The 26,601-nt window shown below is 38.1% G+C and overlaps 1 protein-coding gene across 1 annotated transcript in view; it reads right to left on the reverse strand.

The window, feature by feature from the left end:
* The window catches only part of LOC131057625 (ATP-dependent DNA helicase 2 subunit KU70), a 213,433-nt gene that overhangs the window by 114,683 nt on the left and 72,149 nt on the right, over nucleotides 1–26,601 (reverse strand). The window contains exons 10-13 of the mRNA XM_059218119.1: nucleotides 12,841–12,974; nucleotides 12,663–12,706; nucleotides 12,440–12,516; nucleotides 739–886 (exon numbers count right to left, since the gene is read on the reverse strand). Of these exons, the coding sequence (XP_059074102.1) occupies nucleotides 739–886; nucleotides 12,440–12,516; nucleotides 12,663–12,706; nucleotides 12,841–12,974 (403 nt within the window). The remainder of the gene's footprint in view (nucleotides 1–738; nucleotides 887–12,439; nucleotides 12,517–12,662; nucleotides 12,707–12,840; nucleotides 12,975–26,601) is intronic.

Consider the following 26,601-nt stretch of genomic DNA (forward strand, 5'->3'; position numbering starts at 1 on the left):
ACAGCTAGGGCCGGCAAGAAACAATGGGCGCCTTATTCTAGCTTATTCTAGCAACTATCCAAAATTTTGGAAGCCCTAAGATAAAAAAAAAAAAACTTTTTCCAAACACTTGATAAGCCAGGAAGTTTGCATCATTATTTCACAATTAACAAATGCTTAATTAGAATACAGAATATTTTCAAGCCTGTTCTTGAAAGCTTTTTCCAATTGATTGCCCACAGAGATAAATAAGACAAAATCAAATATCCTGTTATTCCTTTGAAAAACTCATCTGCTTCAGTTCTGAAACAAATGCAATTTGTTTTCTAATCATTATCTTCAGTCCCTTCCAAAGGGCCATTTCATATATGTAACAATGGACAAACTGACTCAAATCCAACTCTCCCTTGTTTACCCCGTGGGGTGTGTTATTAATATTGCATATCAACAGTCAGATGATAACCATAGGATAGAATAGTAACCAGAAACTCAGAGCAATGCTTTCATTAATGCCAAAATGTCTAGTACAATAATCATTCTCTGCATCAGTGTATCCAACAAGTGCAAGAGCATATATAAAGACATGGTCGAGGGTTGTGGTTACCACCCATGGGGAACCGTCGTGCAACGGACAACTACCCTCGACGACACTAACATACTTAACCAACGTAGCTTAACAAGTAGTACAAAGCCCATTTTACGACCAACATCCCTCTAGTCTCTAATTTAAGAAATGGAATACTTATGAGCTGACTGTACCTCATCACTAGGATAGAGAAAAGTTGCTGGCCGTATATTATGGTAATCCTTCAAACAATGCAAAGGCTTGAAGCCTAAAAGTCGTAAAGGAACACTGGTCACCTTCTTAATTTCTGACAGTTCATCAAGAGAAAATTTAATCTTCTCACTGCAAACAAAGAGAGAAAACCATCAATTCATGACTCCACTGCAAAAGATGAAGCATGCAGCCGCATAAAGCTAGATTTAAGCAAGAACACATGGATCAATACCAAATCAGATTGAATTATAAAATAAATTTCTATGCAGTACAGTTAAAGCAGATACGCCACTGACATGATTATAACAAAAGAAAAAGCGTACCACAAAGTTTCATTTCTAGTTTATCTTAGTCTAGATTGTAAACTTTCCATCAATACCGATACTGCAAAAGATGAAGCATGCAGCAGCATAAAGCTAGATTTAAGCAAGAACACACGGATCAATAGCAAATCAGATCGAATTATAAAATAAATTTGTACGCAATACAGTTAAAACAGTTACACCACTTACATGATTATACCAAAAGAAAAAGTGTATTATGAAGTTTCATTACCAGTTTAACTTAGTCTAGATTGTAAACTTCCATCAAAGTTGCACGGACACAGATACAGAACGCATATGGGTACAGTATTGGATACAGATACAGCCATTCTTCGAGACCTCTCATTTGGATACGGTGGGATACAGCATTCATAAAAAACACATACACATATAACCACAACTATACAATTATAAAACACAAATTATAATTTAGAAATTGATTTAAGAATGTAATTTAAATAATTTATACTATGTCTAATATTTACTATTTCAAATTTAATTTTACAAAAACATACAAACTAAAAATCTATAATTATATGAACAATAACTATCAAATTTAAATTGATTATTATTTTAAAGTAAATTAAATATATTAATAATTTAATAAAAAATTAAATAAATATATTATATTTAACTATGATTTAATTTTATCAAAATTATTAAATTTTATAATACATTATAATCTATTATAAAGAAAAAAAACTAAATACAAAGTCAACTTTTACAAGCAAAATGAAATAAATAAAAATTGATTCAAAATAAAAGTAAAACTATTATAAAGTTATATTAAAATTTATTCAGCATATTGTAAAATGTATATGCCCACACTGGAATGAGTGCACAGAGGAATGGAAACTCAATGAAGTAAATAAAAATCATTTCTCAATAAAAGTAAAACTAATGTTACATCCCACTTGTGCCCTGGTTGTTAATATGTAGTATTTACACCCTGATACATGTTTGCCCTACTGCATTTATGCTATACTTGCAAGATGTTTAACGTGCCCTAGTTTTCATGTTTAATTTGAACGAATGTGCCCTAGATTTCGTGTTTAAATGGAATGATTGTGCCCTAGTTTTTCATGCTTTAATTGAATGTATATGTTCAGATGTTCATGCATATTTGAATGATATCTACTATGCTTGTAAAGATGATTTGATGGACTTTAATTGGTAAATAGATGAATTGATAGTTAATATTGCGACATGATGTTTTACCTATGTCAATGAATTATGAAATGTCAGAGCTGGACAAGATTTTGGATCTAACTGATTTCATTGGCCAAGTGTGTGCAAGAGATCGTAGTCCTCCGCGAAGGGAGGGGAAGTATCATCAGGTCAGGAGGTAAAGGAAAGAAAGAACTCTATGCCATCTAGAACCATAACCTAAGCCAAGTAGACTTTTGAGTGAGCTTGTCAAACTTTGTTGGTCATCGCATCAGGTAACCCTAAATGGTCCGCACAGAGGTTTTAGGGTTCAGAACCCTAGGTTTTGGTTGTGTATCGAGGTAACTCATTATTATTATTTTAAGGAATTTTTAATTAATTATCAATTAAATCTCGCAAAGGCTCACGTTTCATCAGGTAAATATATTTATGTATGTATATATATCAATGTATACAGCTTAGGCATAGCATGAATATGAGAGTACGTATATAGACAGTATGCGTGCCCCCATAGGCATGCAGGCTTAAGGTGTATATATTCATATAAATAAATATATGAATATATTTACACAATTTTAAGCTAAGGTAAGTTCATTTAAAAAAAAAAACCTTAGGCCAACTATTATTTTGGTGATATGATAATTGGGTATAAAAGGGGGAAACATGTTATTTAATCACCCCTAAGCCACTAAGTGAGTTGACTTGGAATATTTTAAAAGAATTTTGAAACCTTTTTAAAACAAAATACATTATAACCTTATTATTATTTGGTGATGATATTTATCGGGCAATAAAGGAGATTTACCTTAAGAAAACAATAGGCATATAAAACAATATTATCACATAACTTTGTTATACAATCTTTATCGTGCATTTTGAAAAGAATAGATATAATTCTTTATCAAGCATTTGAAAGAAATAGGGACTTAATATATTATCAATACTTCATACAATATCGATATGGAGGAAAAGATATTTTCTCGGGCATTTTTGTTCTGCGCCGAGAGGCTTCTTCAGGAAGCCAAAATGCTAAACGCGTGAGGAGAATGCAATGTTTTTTCCCGTGACTCCTTGGGCGGATTTGGAATTCCGCCTGGTATTAGGGCGTATCAAGGAGGGAAAACATGTTTGGTGAATACATAAGGGAATATGGAAATAGAAGGAGGCACTTTTTAGCTTTTGAAAATGGCAGGAAACAAGGGTTTGCTCTGCATTTTCAGTCATTTCAGCTCTGTTATTTCAAAGTTTAGAGGGTTCTGCTAAAAGGAGGGTGCTGGAATACATTTTCTAACGTGATATTTCATTTCACAGGTCATGTTAAGCTTAAACCCCTAAAGCCTTAATGCAAAATGATCCATTTCTTTCAGCATTTAGAAATTAGAGAAATGTTTATGTCTGAAGCATTACGTAGTGCTTTGGGTATATTGATTCTTATTTAGAAAAAGAGAGGAAAATGTGTTTTTCCTCTGCTTCCTGTATCATGAAAAGGAAGAGAAAATTTCTGAAATTTTTGCATTACTAGTTAGGGAAGAATATTGAAAGTCTGAACCAATTTATATTTTTCTGCATTCAGACATATCTTAAGATTTATACAGATTTATATATATACATACATGTATATTAATGTACCTACAAAGATATATATGTATGTGTATGTGTAAGTATAATGCTAGGATATTTGGGTGAATGGTTGTATGTATTTAATTGCATTTCTTTTTTTTTTAAAAGACATACCAGACAGTTCCAGAATATTGCGGCTTCTCTTAGATAACTAGTAGGGTTTGGGGACTCTGTAAGTTGAAAAGAAGCATACTCACTGTTTGGGTAAATGGCTGTTATAGACCCTTCTTATCAGCTTAATCTCTGTACACCAGTCATTTTGATGCTGTTTTAAGCAAAACAATAAAATAAAATCTAATCTCTTAGAAGGAGCAGTACATCCTAATTGGTTATAATAAATAGATGGTTGTCCCTAACGAATATGGGTAGATAAAATTTATAAATACATACATATACATGTACAGAAATACATATATATACATATATATGTGTGTGTGTGCGTGTGTGTGTGTATGAGCATGTATGTAAATACTTATACCTGTATGAGTAAGTATATGGATTATTTAACCCATAATCAGCTTAACAAGCTGGAAAAAGATATACAAACAGCATTCCTCAGAATTAGAGCGAATGCCTAATCTAGTCTTGTGTTAAAAAGACTTCCGACCTCTTAATTAAGCTTTTCCAGAAATTGCTCAAGTCTGGAAATCATAACAGTAGAATCAGATATCATATCTAATTGAGATTATCATCTCTGGACTTTGAAGCAAACTAATACCCTAGCCTAGGAGGGTAGTGGGTGGAAGGGCCCCATTGTACTTCGATGCAGATAGCATCACCATTGAGAGATTACTCTCAAGATGCCTAGGACAGCAGAGTCATGTCAGGCAAAGTTTATATTCCATACTTATGAGTTGGATGTACAACTCGTGGCTCTTATGCCCCCTATTTTCCCATGCCAGGGATTTAGTTGAACCATCACATATCATTGCAATCGTTAATGAGAAGAAATAAACAGTAACTTAAAGAGTACTAGAGCTGATAACAAATGAGAATTTAAACATACATATGGTCATAGTTCCTATATGAGTTCAGTCGAACTCATTTGACCCTAAATCCATGCCGAGAAGGGTGTAATCATTAGTACCAAATACACCTGTAGTCGGAAGCGTGATACTAGCAAGGAGTCACCCTTAGTGTATGACCGACTAATGCGTGTAGGTCTTAACACCAAGTCTCAAATGGCATTGAGTTCCACTTCCTGTTACCTCCCTGAGAAGGGTCGGGCCAATCCAGTTGGATATGGCACGGGGGACTAGATAGTCCGTGGTTGGGCGGAAAAACGCCCTGATGATACTTTCCCTCCTCACTAGTAACTTGATAAAGTTATGTAGTTCAGAATGTTAGCATCAAATGAAATGTACCTTCTAAACCCTCTCTCTTCAAATTAATGCAATGTTATTTATTTCCTTATTTTACGTTTATGTTTGATTTAGATCAATGTAATTACTTCCAGTTATTGTTATCCTAAAAAAAAAAAAAATCTCATCCTTTTTATGTTAAGTTGCAATGATTATATTAACGGCTATATTCGTTAAGTTTCATTTTTGAATAAATGTTTCATTTAAATTTTTGCTTGTTACAACTAATGTAAAGTTATATTCAAATTTATTCAATATATTCAAAGTTATAATTTTAGGAACCTTAAAAATCCATGAAATCAAAATAAGCAATTGCCAATTCATCAATTTTATTTATGAAGATTTAAGTCATCTACAATTTGTTCTTTAAGAGTTAGCACGAGAACTTTACAATGATTCATCCTTCACAGAGCAATCAGTGAGAAAAACATATATGCACGAGAATTGATGAAAAGGAATCTCACAAGGCTCGTGTGGTTTGCCATCATTTCCAAGCATTACACACTAGTGCTGAACTCTGCAAGTAAATGAAGAAATTTGAATGACATCCCACAAGACCAAGCGGTTTGAGGGACCAAGAGACACAAAATTAACATATTTTCAAATTATTTTGATATCAGCTCCTCTATTATAAATTTTGACCAAGAAACTCGTTTTGTGAAGCATTGCCCCCTCAAATAACTCATGCAGAGTGCCCATCTTCAAGTTGTTTTCAAACTGAATATGGATATCCTCGTATCTTACATACTCTATGATGAACTGTCATTCAGTTCCAACAACCCCTTTGCTATGCAAGTTCTTTCTTCCCACTTCAGGACTGTCCATCTGCTCATTTCACATAAGATAATGAGAACCGATCCTCAACTACACGAGGAGAACAGATATGCAACTGGAACAAGTAAACAATGATAAAACTCAAGATTTGTCAGATCCGGAGAGAGTACAAAGACAGAATAGGGTGAGAGGTGAACCTCATCGAAACTGCAAATACCAAATAGGAAGGGTCTTTCACATCCGAAATGGCAGATAACAGAACTCCAACAGGAATTCGCACACCAGAGAGGAAAATACCAAAAATTCGCATACCTATAACAATGACTAACACGGCCATATATATGGGCTCCGAGGAACTTCCCGAAGGGTTACAAATGGGTTGAAACGACCAACCAAAACTTGCCTAATCTAATTAAATAAAAGGGCCCGAAAGATTTGTTATTAAATTTGAGGCCTTACAATAAAGTAATTAGATTTATTATTTAATTATATCGGGGACATCACAATCCTCCAGGGCCAAAAATTGCTTGCCCTCAAGCAATTGCAGACTTGGATGCTCCAGAATTTGCTCGCCTTCCCAAGTGGCATCCTCGATGGGTAGGTTCTTCCAGCGTATAAGGAACTCTTTGACTATGCGTGTTCTCAACCTCTTTTCACTGACATCGATGATCTTCGCCGGCTCCAGAATTAGTTTCCCTTCTTCGTCGATGGGTGGCAGATCCTTGGACATTGTGACGCGCTGCTCTCGACGGCCTTCTTCAAACATGACACGTGAAAAACATTGTGAATCCGACTCCCCTCAGAAAGCTCCAACTCTTAGGCAACTTCTCCCACTCTCCGAACCACCCTATAGGGTCCATAGAAACACAGCTTCAGCTTCTCCTTATCACTTGTCTTCAAGGAGGATTGTCTGTGCGGTTGAAGTCGGAAGTAAACCAAATCACCAACCTCAAAATTCCGCTCAATCCGGTGTCGGTCAGCATACATCCTTTGTTGGTTCTGAGCCCTCTGCAGATTGTCTTTGAGAGATGTCAGGATGTCTAAACTCTCCTGAAGCCAATCTTTGGCCATCGGTGCATGACTGTCTCCCAATGCCAGGTCAACAAATGAAGAAGGTTCATAACCGTACAGTGCTTTGAAAGGTGGCATGCCTATCGACATGTGATAAGTGGTGTTGTAACAGTGTTCACCCAAATGTAACCAGCGAACCCAAGCCTTCTGTTGCACTGAGATGTAGTTCCTAAGATAACCCTCCAGCCATTTGTTCACAATCTCGGTATGTCCAGTTGCCTGCGGATGGTAGCTCGTGTTGGGCGACAGCTCGGTTCCTACCAGCCGAAATAACTCCATCGAGAAGGTACTCAGAAAATGGCTATCCCTGTCACTGACCATGTTTCACGGTAAACCATGTAGGCGGAACACCTCACGGAAGAACAACTCGGCCACTTTAACTGCTTGATATTCTGTGGGGATGGAAAAAAATGTGCATACTTGGTCAATCGGTCAACTATGACAAAAATGCAATCCTTTCCTTCCACTCTGGGGAGTCTAGTAATGAAATCCATCGAGATGCTATCCCATTTTTTATCGAGAATTGGCAGTGGTTGCAGCAGTCCGGCCGATAGGTTATGCTCATATTTGTTTTGCTGACAGGTGGAGCATTCCCGCACATATTGCAGGATGTCGTTCTTAAGCCCCTTCCAAGAAAACCTTTCACGGATTTGTTTGTAGGTTTTCAAGTATCTCAGGTGTCCAACCAAGGGAGAGTCGTGCAATTCCTTCAAAACCTTTTCCTTCATCTTGGATTCGGGTACCAGATAAATTGTCCTTGTAATAAATGATGTCATCAACCACCTTGTATCGGTCATCCTACACTTGGCCATCCATCAGTTCGCAGGCAAAAGTGTTCTTGGAGTATTCAACCAACAAGTATTCCTTCCAGTCCGCCGAAATCTGAGATAAAGAACATATGGTTGGCCTTCTTGACAGGGCATCAGCGACCATGTTATTCATTCCCTTCACATATTCAATGTCGAAATCAAATGCCTGGACTTTGCTCACCCATTTCTATTGTCGTTCATTCAGATCCCTCTACTCCAAGAAGTATCGCAAGCTGTTGTGGTCTGTTCGCACAACAAACTTTGCTCGGACGAGGTACTGCTGAAACTTCGTCAGTGCGTGTATGATGGCGAGCATCTCCTTGTCGTAGATGGAATATAACCGCTCGACTCCCGAGAGCTTCTGGGTCTTGAACGCAATGGGGTGACGGTCTTGCATCAACACCGCTCCAATGCCTTCCCCCGAGCCATCGCACTCCAGGATGAAAGGGCGAGTGAAGTCTGGTAGTGCCAAAACTGGACACGTACTCATAACTTTTTTTAATTTGTCGAAGGTCTGTTGTGTTTGTGCATTCCAATGGAAGGATCCTTTCTTTGTCAGATCTATCAATGGTGCCCCAAGCTGTGAAAATCCTTTCACAAACCTTCTATAATAACTACACAAACCAAAAAATCCAAGCAGCTCCGAGAGAGTCTTGGGTGGAGGCCATTCCAAAATGGCCTAAATCTTCTCCTGGTGAACTTGTACCCCTTGGGCGCTAATGACGTGACCCAAGTACAGGACCTCGATCATTCCAAATTCACATTTGGACCTTTTGGCATACAGTGATTGTGATTCCATAATCCCCAATACTTCATCCAAATGCCCCACATGTTCCTCCCAGGTCCTATTGTCGAAGAATACCAATACAAACTTACGCAGTTGCTTGTTGAAGATGTGGTTCATGCAGGACTGAAAAGTGGCCGGAGCATTGGTTAATCCAAACGGCATGACCAAGAACTCATAGTGTCCGTAATGGCAACGAAAGACCGTCTTTTCCACATCTTGCTCCCTCATACGGATCTGATGGTAACCGGAGCGAAGATCAATCTTGGAGAAATAGATTGCGCCATGTAGTTCATCCAATAGCTCATCGATCCTGGGAATGGGGTACCTATTCTTGATAGTCTTCTTGTTTAGTGCACGATAGTCGACACACATTTTGAGAGTTTCATCCTTCTTCTTCACCAGTACCACTGAGGACGCAAAGGGGCTAGAACTGGGCCGGATCCATCATTTATCGAGGAGTTCCTGGATCGTTTTCTCTATCTCATCTTTGAACTTCTTCGGGTGGCAATAGGGTGTGGTGATAACGGGTTTTGCTCCTTCCTCCAACTCGATGGTGTGCTCAAACCCTCGGCATGGGGTATACCAGGTGGAATATCAGCGAAGACCAAACTATGCCCATCCAGAACCGACTGGAGTTCCTCATCTTGGTAGTAAGTCGATTGCTCTTTCACTGGTTTTGTTGAGATCAAGCAATGTGTTGCCCAGACTACTTGATCATATCTGAAGATGGCTTCCATCCTTTTGGCGAAAATCTCCCTCAAGCCGCCATTCGACATTCCCCTGAGAACCACCTTCCTGCCATCCACCTCGAATGAGAACTCCATCCTTTTGAAGCTCTGTGTGTACTGGTCGAGGGTCTCCATCTATTGAATGCCCAATATGACATCCGTGTCATCTAGATCCACAACAAAGAAATCATCGGTCACCATGTAATTTCCCATGGTGATGGTCAGTTGCAGAACCAAGTGAGTGCATGATAGGAGATTGCCTCCTACCACCTTGACGTCGAACACTTCATGCTCCTTTGTACACAAACCCCTTCAATTGACGAGTGACAAATTTATGAAGTTGAGTGAGGCCCCACTATCGAGCATAACAAGAACTTGTTGCCCTTGGAGTGTACCACGTACTCTAAATACACTACACCTTGGGGTACCCGCCAGTGTAGCAATGACGCCACCCCTCTGTACCAATGTGGAGATTCTCTCCGCCAGGCTGGTTTCTTCGGCCGATTCTTCCCTTGGGAGTTTGCTTTCTTCATGCTCCTCTTCTCCATCGAACATCACTTCAATATAGTGAATCTTTCCTTTGCCCAAACATCGGTGTCCTGGTTCCCATGGTTCCTTTCAGGTGAAACAAAGCTTCTTCCTTCTGAGTTCCTGTCTTGTGGCTTCATCGAGCAATGACCCTTCGGATAGGGTTTATTATCCTTCTCCCTCGGAACGAAAGGTAGTTTGGTATGTGCAAAACTTCACGAAGAGGAAGATGTTGCCATGTTACGGGCCTTTTTTATTGCTTCCGTGAGCATGTTGGGGTTGAACCCTTTCACCCAACCTTTCAGTGGTTCCATCAATCCGTCCATGAACAAGACCACCAATCTCTGCTCTGAGATGTCAATTACCAACACTGATAGTCTCTGGAATTCTATGATGTAACTGTCCACAGATCCCGACTGCTTTAGTTGCGCCAACTCCTTGAAATTGAGTTCTGGATCCTTCCCGTCAAATAGATCTATGAGCTTCTCTGTCAATTCGACATAGGAAGTTATCTGGTCATGGCCAAGAGTAACCATTTTGTGATGCCACCATTCATGCGCGACCCCTTCCAGGTGGAGTGCTTGATAGCTTCATCTTCAGGCATCGGGTTGAGTTGGAAGTAAGTATCTGCTTATTGAACCCAGGCAAGTGCCGAGGTCGCTCCAGCCCCATCAAAGGACGACGGGTTGATCTTGCCAACCTTCCGCTTGATGTCATTGTTATAGTGTCCATAATGGCCTCGACTTCTGTCGCCCGAGTATTTCATCCGGAGCTCCACATAATCCTTGAAGGATATGTCCCCCTCGAGATTTGCATCCCTCCAATCTTGGCTCAACTGTGCTTGCATCTCCTGAAAGGTGGGCTCTTGCTCCCCCCGTGGTGCTTCTAATTTTTGAGGAAAAGTCGACATCAACGGCCATGAATGTGAGCATTGGACGTTTGACCTTCCCGTGACCGAATCATCGCCCTGTCCATTTTGTTCTCCATTCGTTTTTGCCAAGGCCAATTGTCGTAAGGTTTCCTCCATGATTTGTTGTCGTTGCTCTCCTCTGGTTAGGGTGTCGTTGAGCTGAGCTTGGCTTTTGGTTAGCTCCCTTAATAGTGCCATGACTTCTCTTGTAGGGTCCTGTGACTCCCCCATTCGATCGGCTGAACGGTACCTCCTTCTAATGTACACTTGCATCCACTACACAACAGGCTGGCAAGATCACAAGCTCTGATACCACTGTAATGTTCCCTGACCGTACGGTATAGCTGGCAAGGCAAAAGGGACTACTAACTAGTCGGGGACAGGTTGTACGATGGATAGGACATACGATAGGAGAGGAAGAAGAGTCGTATGGTGGAGTGAGGGGGGCGTACGGTGTAAGGGTCGTACGGTGATGTCAAGCAGGCCGTACGGTGGAGCCAAAGAAAGTCGTATTTGGTGAGGAAGGTGTACGGTGGGCCAAAGAAGGTCGTACGGTGGTGAGAAGGGCAGGTCGTACTATGGTGAGAAGAGGAGGGGTGGTAGTACAGTGTGAGGCTGTAGGGTGAAGGTGCAGAGGTACGGTGAGCTTCAGCGAGTGTATGGTGGTCTTCCGAAGTAATGGATTCTGAATATTAGGAGTTCCCCTTATGCATGTAAACCAGATTAACAGATACGCAACTGGAACAAGTAAACAATGATAAAACTCAAGATTTGCCAGATCCGGAGTGAGTTCAAAGACAGAATAGGGTGAGAGGTGAACCTCACCGAAACTGCAAATACCAAATAGGGAGGGTCTTTCACCTCCGAAATGGCGGATAACAGAACTCCAACAGGAATTTGCACACCAGAGAGGAAAATACCAAAAATTTGCATACCTACAACAATGACTAACACGGCCATATATATGGGCTCAAGGAAACTTCCCGAAGGGTTACAAGCGAGCTGACACGACCAACCAGAACTTGTCTAATCTAATTAAATAAAAGGGCCCAAAAGATTTGTTATTAAATTTGGGGCCTTACAATAAAGTAATTAGATTTATTATTTAATTATATCGGGGACATCACAAATTTCTCCCAATATTTGATGCCATACAACTTTACACGGTATATATATGTCCCATTCTTTCCTGCCCAGATGGAAACGAGACCATAGAGATAAGATTATTTTTGATGTGTTGCATTTTTTTGGACAATTCCATAATTATGACCCGCCATTATTTTTCATCATATTGCATCAAAGGAGAATATCTTAAGAGCAAAACCAGAATCTTTACTAGAACATAACAGTTAGGATTTGGCCATCATCACAATGATCCTACACAAAGATTTCCAGAATTCAAATAGCCTTATTACTAAGACTGAAAAACATTCTATTTATTTTTGTAAATATTTAGTTAAAGACTTGCAATCAGATATATTGATTCTTGAACAGCATAATATAGTTCACAATAAGCATACCTTCAGTTTAATGCAAAACATTTTCCTAAATATACATTGTTGAGAGCACATAATTTCTCAAAAAAAAATATCAATATAGCTTACTTCTGATAAGTTTGAAATCTTTTCAATGGTTCTGTAACCAAGGCACCCGTATCAGCACAAATGTATGACCTCTCTAACTGCACATACAAGCAAATGCATTCATCCAAACCTCAAACATACCAAACAGAATGTACAACAGAGTGCTAACTTTTTTTTCCCCACAGCTAAAGAAAAGTCACAGAATTCAATTACAAGTGCAAAGTGATGATCTCCTAGTTATCACCTTCAAAGGCTTGTTGGTCACAGAATCAAGCCAAGTAATTTTTCCTGCAGATGAGTAAGAACCACAACTCATACTTAAAATAATCAAGGTTTTCATTTTAGTTCTTACATCAAACTTGTTGATACAAAACACTTATGGGTGACTTTCGGATACGCAAAAGAAACAGAATTTAATGTACCTGTTAAGGCAGGCCGAATCAAAGCATATGTGCTCAACCCAATTGACATACCATCAGCAACCATCAATGTAATCTTTCGAACAACACGCTTCTTGTAGATCTTCTTCCTCAATTGATTTGTAAGATCTTCAAACCTAGCAAACAAATTCCAATTTTTATCATGTTATAAAAACCACTTAATTTCACTATCTAGTTTTACTCTTGCCTATTTGATGAAAGTAACTAATGATTATATTCAGAAAAAGCAATTCAAATTTTAAACACAATAGAAAATTCATTCGATAGAACCAAACCTTTTCATTTCAATTTTAAAATCGAAGTCCTTTTGAAAATTATTACAAAATATAAGTTGAAGCCCACAAACCATTTTTGAGCTTCCTACTCTACTTAGTTGATTACTGCTTTTATTAGAAGGTGTAGTTAGCTTTTTCGTTTTCACCTTTTTAAACGTAATTATCTTTTTTAGCTTCAGTTTAAAGCTTTTGTTAAACGGTTTGTTCGTTTTAGAACACCATAATGTAAACCTCTATATATACGTTGTATATTCATGAATAAAGTACTTCGATTATTTGAGCAATTAATTTTCCATGGTATCTATTAAAATAATATTATATCTATTCTATAACGGTCATCTTAGTTGTCGACTTAGTTGTCTTTTTGGTTTGCTTAGTGTAACTACTGCTTTTATTAGAAAGAGTAGTTAGCATTTTAGCTTTTTAGCTCCATGTTGAAGCCTTCGTTTAATGGTTCGTTCTTTTTAGAGCATAGTCTTGTAATTCTCTTTATATATGTTGTATATTCGTAAATAAATCATTCAATTATTTTTCCTGGTATGAGAGCGGGTTGATGGGGTTTTATAGGATTTGGCAATTTTTTTAATAGAAATTCGTGGAGGAGCTACCTAGAATTTTTTCCAAAACTTTTTTTTAATCAATTTTTTTTATGAAAACAAATTGTTGGAGTATTTTCAAGGGTCTCTTTTCGCCTAGGGTTTCACAAGCCTACTGGTAAAGACTCACATGAAGGGTTTGCGTGTTTGTAAAAAAAATTGTGGTGTTTCCACTGCAGATTCATAGTGTTTTTGAAGGTCGTGTGTTTTTTTTTCTAGCCTGTTTTCTTCTTCCCGCGCAGCTTGTATTGATTTTTCAGAGCGATTTTTATTTTGGCAATTTCATGTGGCCACAGCCTCTTGGTTTATTCCGCACAACTTGCAGACTTTTTTGGGTGACATTTTTTTCCCGCATTTGACTTTTTCTCCAATATGCAATGAGAGTTTTGCCTAGTTTCCGGGTAGTTTGCAGAATCCGCATCACGATTTTTTTTTAAGTGTTTTTGCCAACGATTTGTTTTTGGCCACCATTTTTCTCAGTTTTGAACTATGATTTTGGCATTTTTCATTGCTTTATGGCGACCTAAGAAGCTCGCACAATTTTTTGTACCCACGTTTTTCCAAATGACAGTTGACGATGGATTTTTGGCGATGTTCGCGATTTTTTCGGCCAGCGACGGGTTCTCATACTTCTACGCCTAAGGTTTGCGTATTGTTGGCATGGCTAAAATCGCGGAACTACGACTCTCTCCAATCAACGCAAAATAGAATGATCTCGCCGAGTATCCTATCCTCTCTTGAGATAAGGAAATCCCTAATGCTGGTTTAGTTGATCAATGGGGACGACCTCAAAATTTCGATTGTCAGGTCTTGACTACGGGATAACTCAGTGATCGATGTGTTTTGCTGGGAGCACAAGGGGACTTACGTTTTGCAACAAGCTGGTCCTCTACGATTCTCGAACTAGGAAATAAAGTCAAAAGGGAAGGGTTTAGGAGACCTAAGGACAAGGATGATAACAGTTGATGAAGAGGGTAGACAGGTTTCGATAAACCAGTTCTTGTTTTGCCAGAGACAACCTCACAACTAGACAAGAACAGTGGAAGCTCCAAGGGATGAAGGATTTTCAGACCGGAGACACTCGTTTTATGCACCCAATTATGGCGCAACCTAAGATGAACACCTATAGTTGAACTAAGCACAATTTGGGTTCAGACTAACCATGCACAGCGACCTACAATCAGCAGACCCCCAATGGTATGAATCAGAAATGCATCAAATACCCCTCCACACTTCACCATTAAAATCCCTGCACTCTAAAATTAACCAGCTGAAAGAAACCATGCAAACAAACTAAAACAAAGACAACAAACACCATATTTCAATGCTCATATATTTGCTTCAGCTGCCATTACAACAATTTATGCAGCATCTCTATGCTATGCCTAAAATCTAACCTATTCTAACTCAAAAATCGAACTACAAAACTCTAACCCTTTACAATGAGAGGCATCCTGCCTTTTATAGATTTTACAATATGAATCAGAGGCGATTAACTGCATCCAAGGGTTGCAATCTGCCTTCCAGAAGCTGGCAGCTTTAACCCATGCCCATTAAACTCTCAGTCATCCACCCAACAACCCTCTCATTCATCGGGCAGACTTAGACCAAAAATGGGGGTCCCTGTTTGAGGAAAATGGAGCGTATGTGCAAGCACAACACGTATGATGGCGAAGGTTTTTACAAAACTGAAGGTTTTTTTCTGGGTCTTCATTTACTGCGACCTAGGGTTTTATAGTTTTTTATTTTTTTTCCTCAAAAAAAATATTTCGGGTTTTATAATTTTTTTCCATAAAAAATTAATCTAGGTTCTAATAATTATTTCTAGGGTGTATAATTTTTTCCCTTAAAAAAATTATTTTGGGTTTTCATGATTCTTTCCACAAAAATTGTTTGTGGGTTTTCACAATTTTTTCCTCAAAAATTGTTCATGGGGTTGATAATTTTTTCCTTACAAATTATCATCTGTAATTCGCGATGTTCATGTGGGATTTTGGTTATCTAGGTTTTATCGTTTTTTCCACAAAAAAGATGATTTGTAACCTAAGATTTACTGGTTTTTCGATTTTCTCCTCCAATATTGTGAATTCTCTTTTGGAGGGTTCTTGTTTCAATGATTGACGGTTTTTCCCACAACAGTCATGGTTTGTTGTAGTTTGTTTTCGGTCGCACCTATTGTTCTTGGGGCAAACATCTGCAACCACGGCATTTTGCAATCTATTTTGGAGTTGCTAGAGCAAACAGTGCTCAATGTTCTTCTGCAAAAGTTTTTGCGATTTTTGTCAAAATCATGTTTGTTGCTCTTCGCAGAGTTTGTCAATTTTTCCTCAAAATCGTGGTTTCAGGCTCTCGCGTGTGAGGATTACATCAAGGTGGACGGCTTTTTGTACTCTTGGTCATTAACACTTTGAAAATCGTGAAAGGTCTCCGTAGCAGCAGAGTGTTCTTTGCATTCGTGCATTTGTGATCAAAACACCTACAGTGTCTTTTGTAGGGTATTGAGTACGATGACCATTTGGGAGGGTATTATAATAATATTATATCTATTCTATAATGGTCATCTTAGTTGTCGACTTAGTTGTCTTTTTAGTTCGTTTAGCATAACTACTGCTTCTTTTATTAGGTGTAGTTAGATTTTTAGTTTTTAGTTTTTTAGCTTTTATAAGCGTTTTAGCTTTTTAGCTTCATGTTGAAGCTATAGTTTAACGATTTGTTCTTTTTAGAACAATGTCTTGTAATTCTCTTTATATACGTTATATATTCGTAAATAAATCATTCAATTATTTTTCACTACTCTACTACGTTATGTAGAATTTTCGCAGCTTGGCCATGCAATTTTGTATCTTAGGTCAAAATGCCAAAAATCTCTTGGAGAAATTCAAGATAGAGGAATGTGATTGTAGTGTCCCCAATTTTTAAGGTGACATTTAATTAAATTGATTTCTGTTAAGTTATCAAAATATAAATAAAATATTCATACAATGACTTAATATTAATTAATTTAATTAAATAACAATTAAATAATAAAATATTATTATATTTCTCCAAATCAGCCTGTCTTCTGGATGCTTCCTAGAGATCTTTATAAGGGTGTTCCTAGTGATGGATTGCTCGTGCTTTTGATTTGATAGACGTTTTGTGATTTCTGGAGATGAAAACCTTCAAGAGTTGACAAGAAGCTAGATGAAAACCTAGTTCTTCTAAATGGGTTGATTCGTGACGGAGTCTACATCTGAGCCAAATTTGTGAAGTCTTCATCCAAAGACAAATTTGCAATAATAAGATTAATGCAGTTCTGAGGTAATTATATTCACTTGAGAAATAAGGTTCTATTTTTCTAAATATTATAATTTCCATTTAGCGGATATTTGTGGAACCCGATTCTTTTATTGGGACCTTGGTTCAAGTTTGATATTTATTTGAGCTTATTTTGAACAACCTGGACTCACTGTCTCTAAATATTGGGTAAACATTTTGAATGCTAAGATTGAGAGAATAAGTATTACGGGCACATTGAATATATTAATATTGACATTGTGGATGGTGCAGATTAATAATTTTGGTCATGTGGGAGTAATAAGACTATATATGTCTATTATATAATAATGCAATTATTGTGAATTAGGGGTCTGTTTAATATAGGCTTGGAATTTGATTGTAAGTAATGAAGTGCATACAAATCTGCTAGGACAACCATTCTGCAGATAGAACGAGATCACGATCACAAAGAGAACCTCCACGAGCAGGTAGTTCGAGTCGTAGGAAGCAACCAAAGACTCCATTAGAGCGATCATATTTTGAGAAAGAATATCATGAAGCAGCGCTGGACAAGAGAATCCGACTCTAATAAGGACAGATACGGCATCAGATAATCCACGAAGGCTGTAGACAGACGGAGTAACATAAGATGAACAGAACAGTGCTACTTTGTATTCAATATTATGAGACAAGTTACAAAGAGTAACATACAAATATATAGGCCTCCTGAATGCATGCACCAAGGAGATGACAAAACAAAGAGGTATAAATTAATTCTCAATTGAGAGGTGAGTTAACTCAATCTAACTATGATAGAGGTGGCCTCAATTGAATAGAGATGGCACATAACTACCATCAATCAAGAATTGATGCAATAGCCTTGGCACTTGTGTACTTCAAATCTATCATGAGAAAAGTTACAAAGACTAACATACAAATTTATAGGCCTCCGGAATGCATACATCAACGAGATAACAAAATAAAGAGATACGAATTAATTCTCAATAACGAGGTGAGTTAAATCAGTCTAACTAAGATAGAGGTGGCCTCAATTGAATAAAGATGGCACCAAGCTACCATCAATCAAGAGTTGATGCAATAACCTTGGCACTTTTGTAGTTCAACTCAAGGTATGCACCTGTCAATGTCAGCTACTTAGGTGAGAATAATTAAATATCCTAATTATCCTATCCAAATTTATTAAATACGTGCAATAGCACACTTAAGATAATATATATATGAGGTGAACAAAATATTACACCAACAATCATCTACACCTACGGAAGTTTGTGTGTAATGTCTCTTATCAATACTTTATAAACACTGCAATTTTTTTGAGAATCCTATCTATGCAATACTTGAATAGTTAATAGACTTTCAAACTATGTGTATGCCACAAATCATCTCAAATGAACCCCAAGTGTTTGGATGGCCTCAATTATGAACCAAACCATCCTTGAGCATTCGAGAGTCCATGTCCTCAATTCCTTGTGCAATGCAATGGTTCCTAAAAAATGAACTCACCACCATTTTTCGTTGCACCACTATAATATAATTGCAAACTAAAAAAATTACACCAAATAATGCTTAAGTTGAAGGTTGTAGCTTTTATATTGAACGAAGAGATATGGTCTAAACAATTTTTGAGACTTTCAAATGATCTTTATGAATTCTCCATACAACAAGCAAAGGATTTACTACAAATTCATTCATGTATATCAACAATGTACACTATCATCAGAAAATTGATGTGACTATTGTTGTTGGATAGCTACCAAGACATCCTCCCATGCTTCAATCAAACTTTCTTATATTTTAAAGATCATCTAGTTTTGCTTTGAAAACTTTATCATTTTCTGCCAACTTATTCTGAAATTTTAGCTACAAATGCAAAATATGATCAGCATGTAACTCTACCTTAATTTGTCCTTGGCTGCAAGCTTCCTCTAGTTGCTGAAATTTTGATTTCTGCAACTTGGCATTCTAGCCCTTCGGGAGATTATCACTTCTTCAATAGGAAGGGTATTGTTGACTTTTGCAACCTACTATCTTTTCTTTCTTTTGCTGAAACTGATCAGCTATAGCACCAATTTCACCACTACTATAATCCCTGATCTGGCATCCAAAATCTGTATCACATTCTCCTAAAACTGTAAAAGGTGCATAGCTTTCATATTGTCTAATGGCCTTTGTACGTCCTACAATTTTCTAATATGTCCTTGAGATAATAAAATCAGCTTGATTTATTCCAAGAATGCCTACTGTGAATTGACATTACAAACAGTACCATTCATCAAAGCTTTACAATGTATGCCCAAATCTGCATATTTGGTTTTCTTCCAGGTATGTGTAAGGTTACCACCAATGATCTCTTATTTCTTCACAACCAAAGAAACGACAAGACTCTCATCAAAATAACTCTCAACTCCGGCAAATTATCCTCTGTGCATCCTAAGGCGGCTGCAATTTATAGCTTTGGCAGGTAGCAAATTGTTCCCATTTCATGATGTGTGGAATCCCTCTATCTAGTGGTAGTCTAGGAGACAAACCATTGAAAACCATACTATTTGGTGATAAATAATTAATTGAAATATTTAAGTCAATTATGAATCAAGCAAAGAGATTTCACTTTTATAATGTCAATAATTTTGTTTCGTAGTTTTTTAAAAAAGGACCTCAATATAATAGATAGTTGTAGGGGAGGAGATTTGCCCCCTCCAAGATGATAAATCTTAGAAGGCAAATCTATCTGCCGCTACCTCTTCAAACAGGCGCTAAGATGAGCTAAAGGATAACAAGTAACTACACTAACTAAAACAGAGAATTACAACGCAGAAATGATAAATATATAAAAACTGAATTCACATAACAGTGCAATATCAAAAGCAGGTTATACCTTCCGGATGGGGAGCTCTTGGGTTTAGGACGCCAGCGCTGGGTGCGGACACCAGCGCGACACGCTATAGTCTGTACGGCCCGCAGACAGAGATAGTCCCAGAAACAGACCTGCGCGTAGTCCTTTACGTACATAACATGTACGTCACCTGCACATACTGAGATGAGGAAAATTGTTGGGGCTGTATAGGGGCCTGCCTCGGTCAGACCCCTGTTTAGGTGTTTCCACCGCCACGGACAGCCAGATAGATAGATTGGAAAAATAAATTGGAACTTGGTAAATTGGAAAATAAATGCAAATGGAAACTAAACTTCGTTTAAATGAAGTTAACTCCTATTGCATGCAATAAATATTGGAAGATACTGGAATATTGGAAATAAATATTTAACAATGCAAAGGACTCATTGCATGTGAAAGAGATTGGTAAAAGAGAGAGAGAATGAGCATGAAACCAAACTCCTCGATATTTGGATTTGTGAGCGTGACGAAGCCCACTTGATCGCTTTGTTGGTAAGAAGCCACCACGAGATGATTGTTGCTTGATATTGATAAAGTGTATGTCCAAGAGTATGAAGAGAGCAGTGAGATATCAAGAGCACAATGAGAGCCAAGAGAGAAGAACCCAAAATCGGGAACCCTTCAAAATGAGCTAGAAAGGGTTCCTAAACCCGAAAGGGGCGGGGAGAGCCGTTACAGCGAAATGCAAGCCAAAGGACACGCGTCGGCCAACATCTGACTCTCTACCAAATTCGAGATTCGGCCAGCTTTTCAGGACGTTAGCGTGGTGCAGACGTCTCCGCATCGCACTGACGTCCATCAAAAAGTAGGCCCAAAGGGACTTTCAAGGCATTTCAAGGCCCCTTGTCTTTCGAGCCCATGATGCCAAAATAAAATAATTTTGATCATGGATTTGTCATAAATGCACTAGGCATCATGTGTAAGTGTCATAAATGCACTAGGCACATTTTAGGACACTACAATAGTGTTTGTTGCACACACACGCCTCGTCTCCAAGAAGGACATCCTCTGTTTTGCTTCCTTTGCTAGTATTTTGCAACAGCTCTATCCTGTAAGGATTGTGTGTGTGTGTGTGTGTGTGTGTGTGTGTGTGTGAGAGAGAGAGAGAGAGAGAGAGAGAGAGAATCATACAATCACATGAGTCTGATAAGGAGCATAGGGGGCTTGGAGTATTGTGATAAGATTGGGAAATAAGGTGAGCAAGGGGGACTTGTCTTAGGAGTATCTATATTGCACAAATTCAATTAGAAGTTAACTTGGCCCAAAGAGATTTTGGGATGGAAGGCATGAAGAAGAAGTGAAGACATAATTCAAGAAGTCTAAGTCAAACCCAAACCTGGCCTTGGAGTCAAAAGAGCATGAGAAAAAGAGTTTAAAAACCCAAGTTAGGGCACACAAATTCAGTGATAGGGAGCCTTCTTGGAATTCCATTTTTAATTCGTATCACCTGTGTTTTCACCAAATTTCACCAAAGGGAACAAAATTCAAGTTTATAGGTGCAAATTCGTTCCTATTAGTAACATTTGGATTTTGTCCTAAAAACCTTCCCAATGCTGAACTTTTCACCGATTTTCTAATTTCCACTCCTAACACCAAACTTTTCATCGAACTTTCCCTTCTGCATTCCAAGCTCTTATCCCAGATTTACTCCTAATGCTGAACTTTGGACCGATTTTGCATTCTTCCTTCCTATGACCATGATTCCATTTCACCTTCCAAAACCCGAGTTTTTCACCAAGGTTCCAAAATCCTTTCCAAATATTGTGATGTACCACAAGTTTTGTTTCAAAGACTAGGGTCAATGCTTATGTTTATAGAGAAGATCAAGCCTTGTAAAAGGACAAATTTGTTGAAGCTAATGTAATTGAAATCGAAAATGGAAACAATCACGATCAGCACAAGTGCAAAATCGAGAAAAATTGGAAGCTGCAATGACTTCGTATTGGCTTAATCCATATAGCATTGAAAATGAAAATATTCGATAAGACTGATGCGAGTTCACAAAATGGAAAGCGAATTGTGAATTGGACTAATGAAGGGGCAAACTTTACAAATAATCATGCAATGAAGCGGACCATGACTCAACAAAACACACATAAGGAGAAGAAAGGGCGATGAAAATCAAAGAGCAATGGTTACCTAAGAAACACAGCTATCTCAAAAGCTCAGTCACAAATTAAATTGGCTAAAGGTAATGTTCCGGAGATGAGAGAGGCAAAGGCGATGGAGATACAAGGATCGGACTATAGAAACCGGAGAGCTCATTGATAAAAAAAGGAATTCGTACACTTGATGCCATAAGAATTGATGAAGATGAAATCTTATTGATTTGATTTAGAACTGATTGAGTAGCCACAGGAATGATAGTAAATAAAGAACGATGAAGTTTGAGTTCAGCGTAAAAACAAGACTCGGCAAAAGCAAACTCAAGAAAAAGATTCAAGAAAAGACAAAACAAAAAGCGTGTTATGTAACTGAATTACTTATCAAAGGCAGCAGACTGAAGTTTCCAAAAATCTTTCCAAGCGCCAAGCTTCCAAAAATATCACCAAACGCTGAGGTACCTGAAGACATGCCCAAGACCGAGTTGTCTTGAAAAAACATTCATTACAAGCATTTATTTAGAAGCCAGGAACAAAGAAAACAGCTTAGTCCAAAGCAATGATATAGAAAGGAATGATGCAAAAGAGAAAAACGTCAAAAGTAAAGAAAATCGGGAGTATTGGAGGAAAACGAAATACACTCAATCCCTGAAGAGGAGGTGAGAAACAATCAAAATGATGACAAAAAAAAACTCGGCACACTTATATGCACCCGGATTGCCAACTAAGCATGAAGCCCAAGATGGAGCACTTGGAATATTATTAAATTTGGCCAAATGATAGAACGCAAATGTAAAATGCAAGTTCAGGCACATTGACAAATTACTCTTGTGATTAGAAGAATACAATGAGGGAACCAGATGAAAGAAACCAAATCAAATTGCATGTGTACGAATGAAACTTGGCGACACTACTCATCTGTGGAGAAGTTCGATACGGTGGAGTTCAATTAAGCAATGGTTTGGACAGATAAGATGATGCAAAAGATTATCAAAAAGAAAAGCGATACAGAGCAATCTATGAAAATAACAAGAAATGGGAGGATAAGGCAATGTGAAATCGCGGAATCAAGACTTTAGATATTACATATATCAGCCCAAAGAAATACTAGTTGATAGTAAATCACTGAGGAAGCATGAAATACTCATGGGGACGCCAAATGGAAATAAGAATGCCAATGACAACGAGAATGGAAGCCATGTCAAAGGAAGAATGAAGTAGAGAATGAAATGATAAAGAAGACCGATCAGCTCATTGCAAGACTCAACCAATACATTTTGATGAGAAGCTGAAATCTGCAGATAAACTTAAGTGTCGAGGTACGAAGCTAAAATTTGATAAGAATAAATGTGTATGAAAATAAAGCTTGAAAGAAATAAGATATCTTGCAACATATTTAATGATCTTTTCATTCACAAAATGCAAAGATCCCCATCAATAGATAGAAATCAAAACATACATATTCAATTATGCCAAGCTTGAAATCTATTAGTCCAAGCCTTGGAAAAAAAGGGAGCAAGACACAAATTAGAATTCATCCGAACAAATCAAAATCAAGTATCTTTCTCAAATCCTATCAAAGCTTGGTTGGCCACCAATGAGAGAGAACCTTAATAAATGAGTTTGTTGTTTTCAAGAGCCCAACCAGCTGGCACATCCACTACTTTATTGCATTCTCTAGGAACATAGCTAAATTTAACCTCCGAGAACTTATCCGGCAAGATTTCAATTTTCTCTACCTCTCTTGCTATTTACCAATTTTTGCTATAGAACCCTTGTGAATCAAAAAGCAAACTGATGATTACCTATGAATCAGATTCAATGTGGAGCTTTTGCCACCCAATTTTGAGAGCCTCTTGCATCCCTTTATAAACAGTTTTGATCTCCACTAAATCATTAGTGATATGTCCCAAATTTTCAGCAAAGAAGAAGTCTAGAGATTTATCTAAATGTCTACCAATACGCCCCATAATGGCTTGTCCTAGATTGCCCCCTAAGGCACAATTTGTATTCAAATTACCATACCCAAGGTCTCCCCAGCTTATATTCGATTTTAGGTCGAAAAGCAGGCATTGTTTAAGGTTTGGGTTGCAAAAAGATTTGTTTACAACTTTACACACATGGTCCCATTTCGAAGTGAGAATTTGAGGTGGAAAATCTTATGCTTGATAGAGTCAACTAAGTTCATTTTTATCTTCTCCCAAAGATAAATAATATCCCTGCTATCCTGCTGAAAACGTTTGCTATTTATCTCCTTTCAAATATTCCAAAGCGCAAAGGTGACAGAAGACAACAACACAACGAGGAAATTCTGACCCTGAAGCAGATGGTACTTGTTGAAAATGTTAGCTAGTTCGAAAACCTGATTCTCGAATTTTAATGTTGTCAAATGACAATTAAAAATTCATATGTATTATCTCAATTAAATTTGTTATTGGGCTGGACCAAATGTAACGTGGGAAGCAATTAATTATGTTATTGGGTTGGGGCAAAATGTAACATGGAAAGGCAATTCAATGACTATTGGGCTGGACCCAAATATCTAACGTGGGAAATGTATAATGATAATACAACATTATTTAATTATCATGCAAGCCGACTTGAGGATGATTGGCGCCAAAAGGGTGATATATAAACCACTTCAAGATGAAGTCATTTACACACAAATCATTTTATCAAATGCTATCTGCTCTCCTAGCAGCGATTCCTTCTCATGGGAACTTGTATAAGGCGATTGTGCAAAACTCTTCAAGGTTGAATGTGGCGAAGTTGTCAAGGTTCTTCATAAGGTCTCTTGAGCGAATCTGATCTGGACATCTGCTGCTCCTCCTTATCATCTGCTGTTAATAAAGGGCTGCATTCATCACTGATATCTTGAACAGCAATCTGAGATAAGTCATTGCCTTGTAAATTGTCCATATTTGAGATAATACATATCACATTTAAAGGCTGGGTTTTTCACCTCCGAGAGGGAGGTTTTCCCAAGGTATTGGTGTCTTGTGTCTTGTGTTTATTGCTGTTATTGTTTATTCACAATCTGATTATAATCTAATTGGTTAAATTAACATCTGATTGCTTAAAATCAACATAGTATAAGAGCTTTAGGTTCATTCAAATAATCAGATTATTAGTTGCTCTTCACTTTCAGTTTGTTGTTTTAGTTTTGCAAGATGGTTACAAGACTGGAAGTAGAGGATAGACTTAGAGGTGCCCTAAATTTTACGTCATGGAAGGTTCGTGTCCTCCTTGCTCTTGAAGAATTAGAGCTGTTACAGTTTGTGGAAGACATGGATCTGACTGAACCTTTGGATCCGGAAGAGCTAACGCAATTCAAGAAGAATGCTCTCAAAGCAAAGAAGTTCCTTATTGATTCTGTGAAGGATGATCTTGTTCCAGTCATCTCCAAATTGAAGACAGCCTGAGAGATGTTCAAACATCTAGAAGGGATATATGAGATCAACAACATCAGCCGAACACTCACATTGAGGCAGCAACTTCTTCAAGTTAAAATGTGCAAAGGAGATTCAATCATGTCCTTCTTCATGAAGATTTCAAAATTGAAGGACCAACTCAGCGCCATTGGAAGCGAGGTTGTGGACAAGGATATTGTCACGATTGCTTTGAATGGTCTTTCTGACTCTTGGGATCCCTTCATTCAAAGCATAAGTGGAAGAGCTGAATTCCCTTCCTTCAATCGCCTCCGGTCAGATTGCATTCGAGAGTACTCACGCCTTGCTGCCAAAGAAATGCATAAAGGCTCTCATGGAGGAGATCAACATGTCTTGCATCTCAGACACGCACTTTCAGTGTAATCTGAAGGTCGGAAAATTGGCTTAGGAGTTGCCGTTTTCATCTGGCACGAGCAACCAATTCACGAAGCAGGAGTGGGAAGAGGAGTACTGCAAGTAAAACTTATGTTGTGACTAACATTGCGGTTTCTGATGCGGGGAAAGCAAAGGCAAGGATTAAGGAAGAGAAACTTGATATCGGGGTTGAGCTTCCTATTGTCGGCCAAATTACCAGATCGAGATCCAAGAAGGGTTTCAAACCGCCGCCTTCTCACCTCATTCTAGATTTGGACCCAGAGGAAACACCGAGCAAGATGACATCCCCTGTTTCCGAAGCAAACAAGGTTTCAATTGACATAGATACTATTTTTCAGGACTCAGGAGCACTCGAAATCCAGTCTCATATAGATCATTCCACGTCGCCATCCTCAGCAGAGTTTCCATCCATGCCTTCAAAAGAACTGACCCTAGCACCAAAATGGCTAAGTGATTCAATCACCAAGAAAAGGAATGTAGTTCCGATCTCAGTATCAATGGAGGACGCCGTGAGTAAATGTCTGGGAAGGACTACAAAGCCCAAAAAGTTAAAAACAGAGGCAATGATTGACTTTGATGAAAATACGAAGCATTGAACTGCGAACATTGCTAGACCCGAGCCCAACAAAGATGCTGCTACGGCTTCAGAAGCAGATTATGCTGTTGAACGAATAGATTTGGGATTCGGAACCAGAGCCATGGATGTTAAGCACTTGGAGACGTCCACCAAACGAATTATCTCTCGTACCTGGAAGGATGAGAGGGACAAGGCTG

The sequence above is a fragment of the Cryptomeria japonica genome, chromosome 3 (assembly GCF_030272615.1).
Source record: "Cryptomeria japonica chromosome 3, Sugi_1.0, whole genome shotgun sequence".
NCBI lineage: Eukaryota > Viridiplantae > Streptophyta > Pinopsida > Cupressales > Cupressaceae > Cryptomeria > Cryptomeria japonica.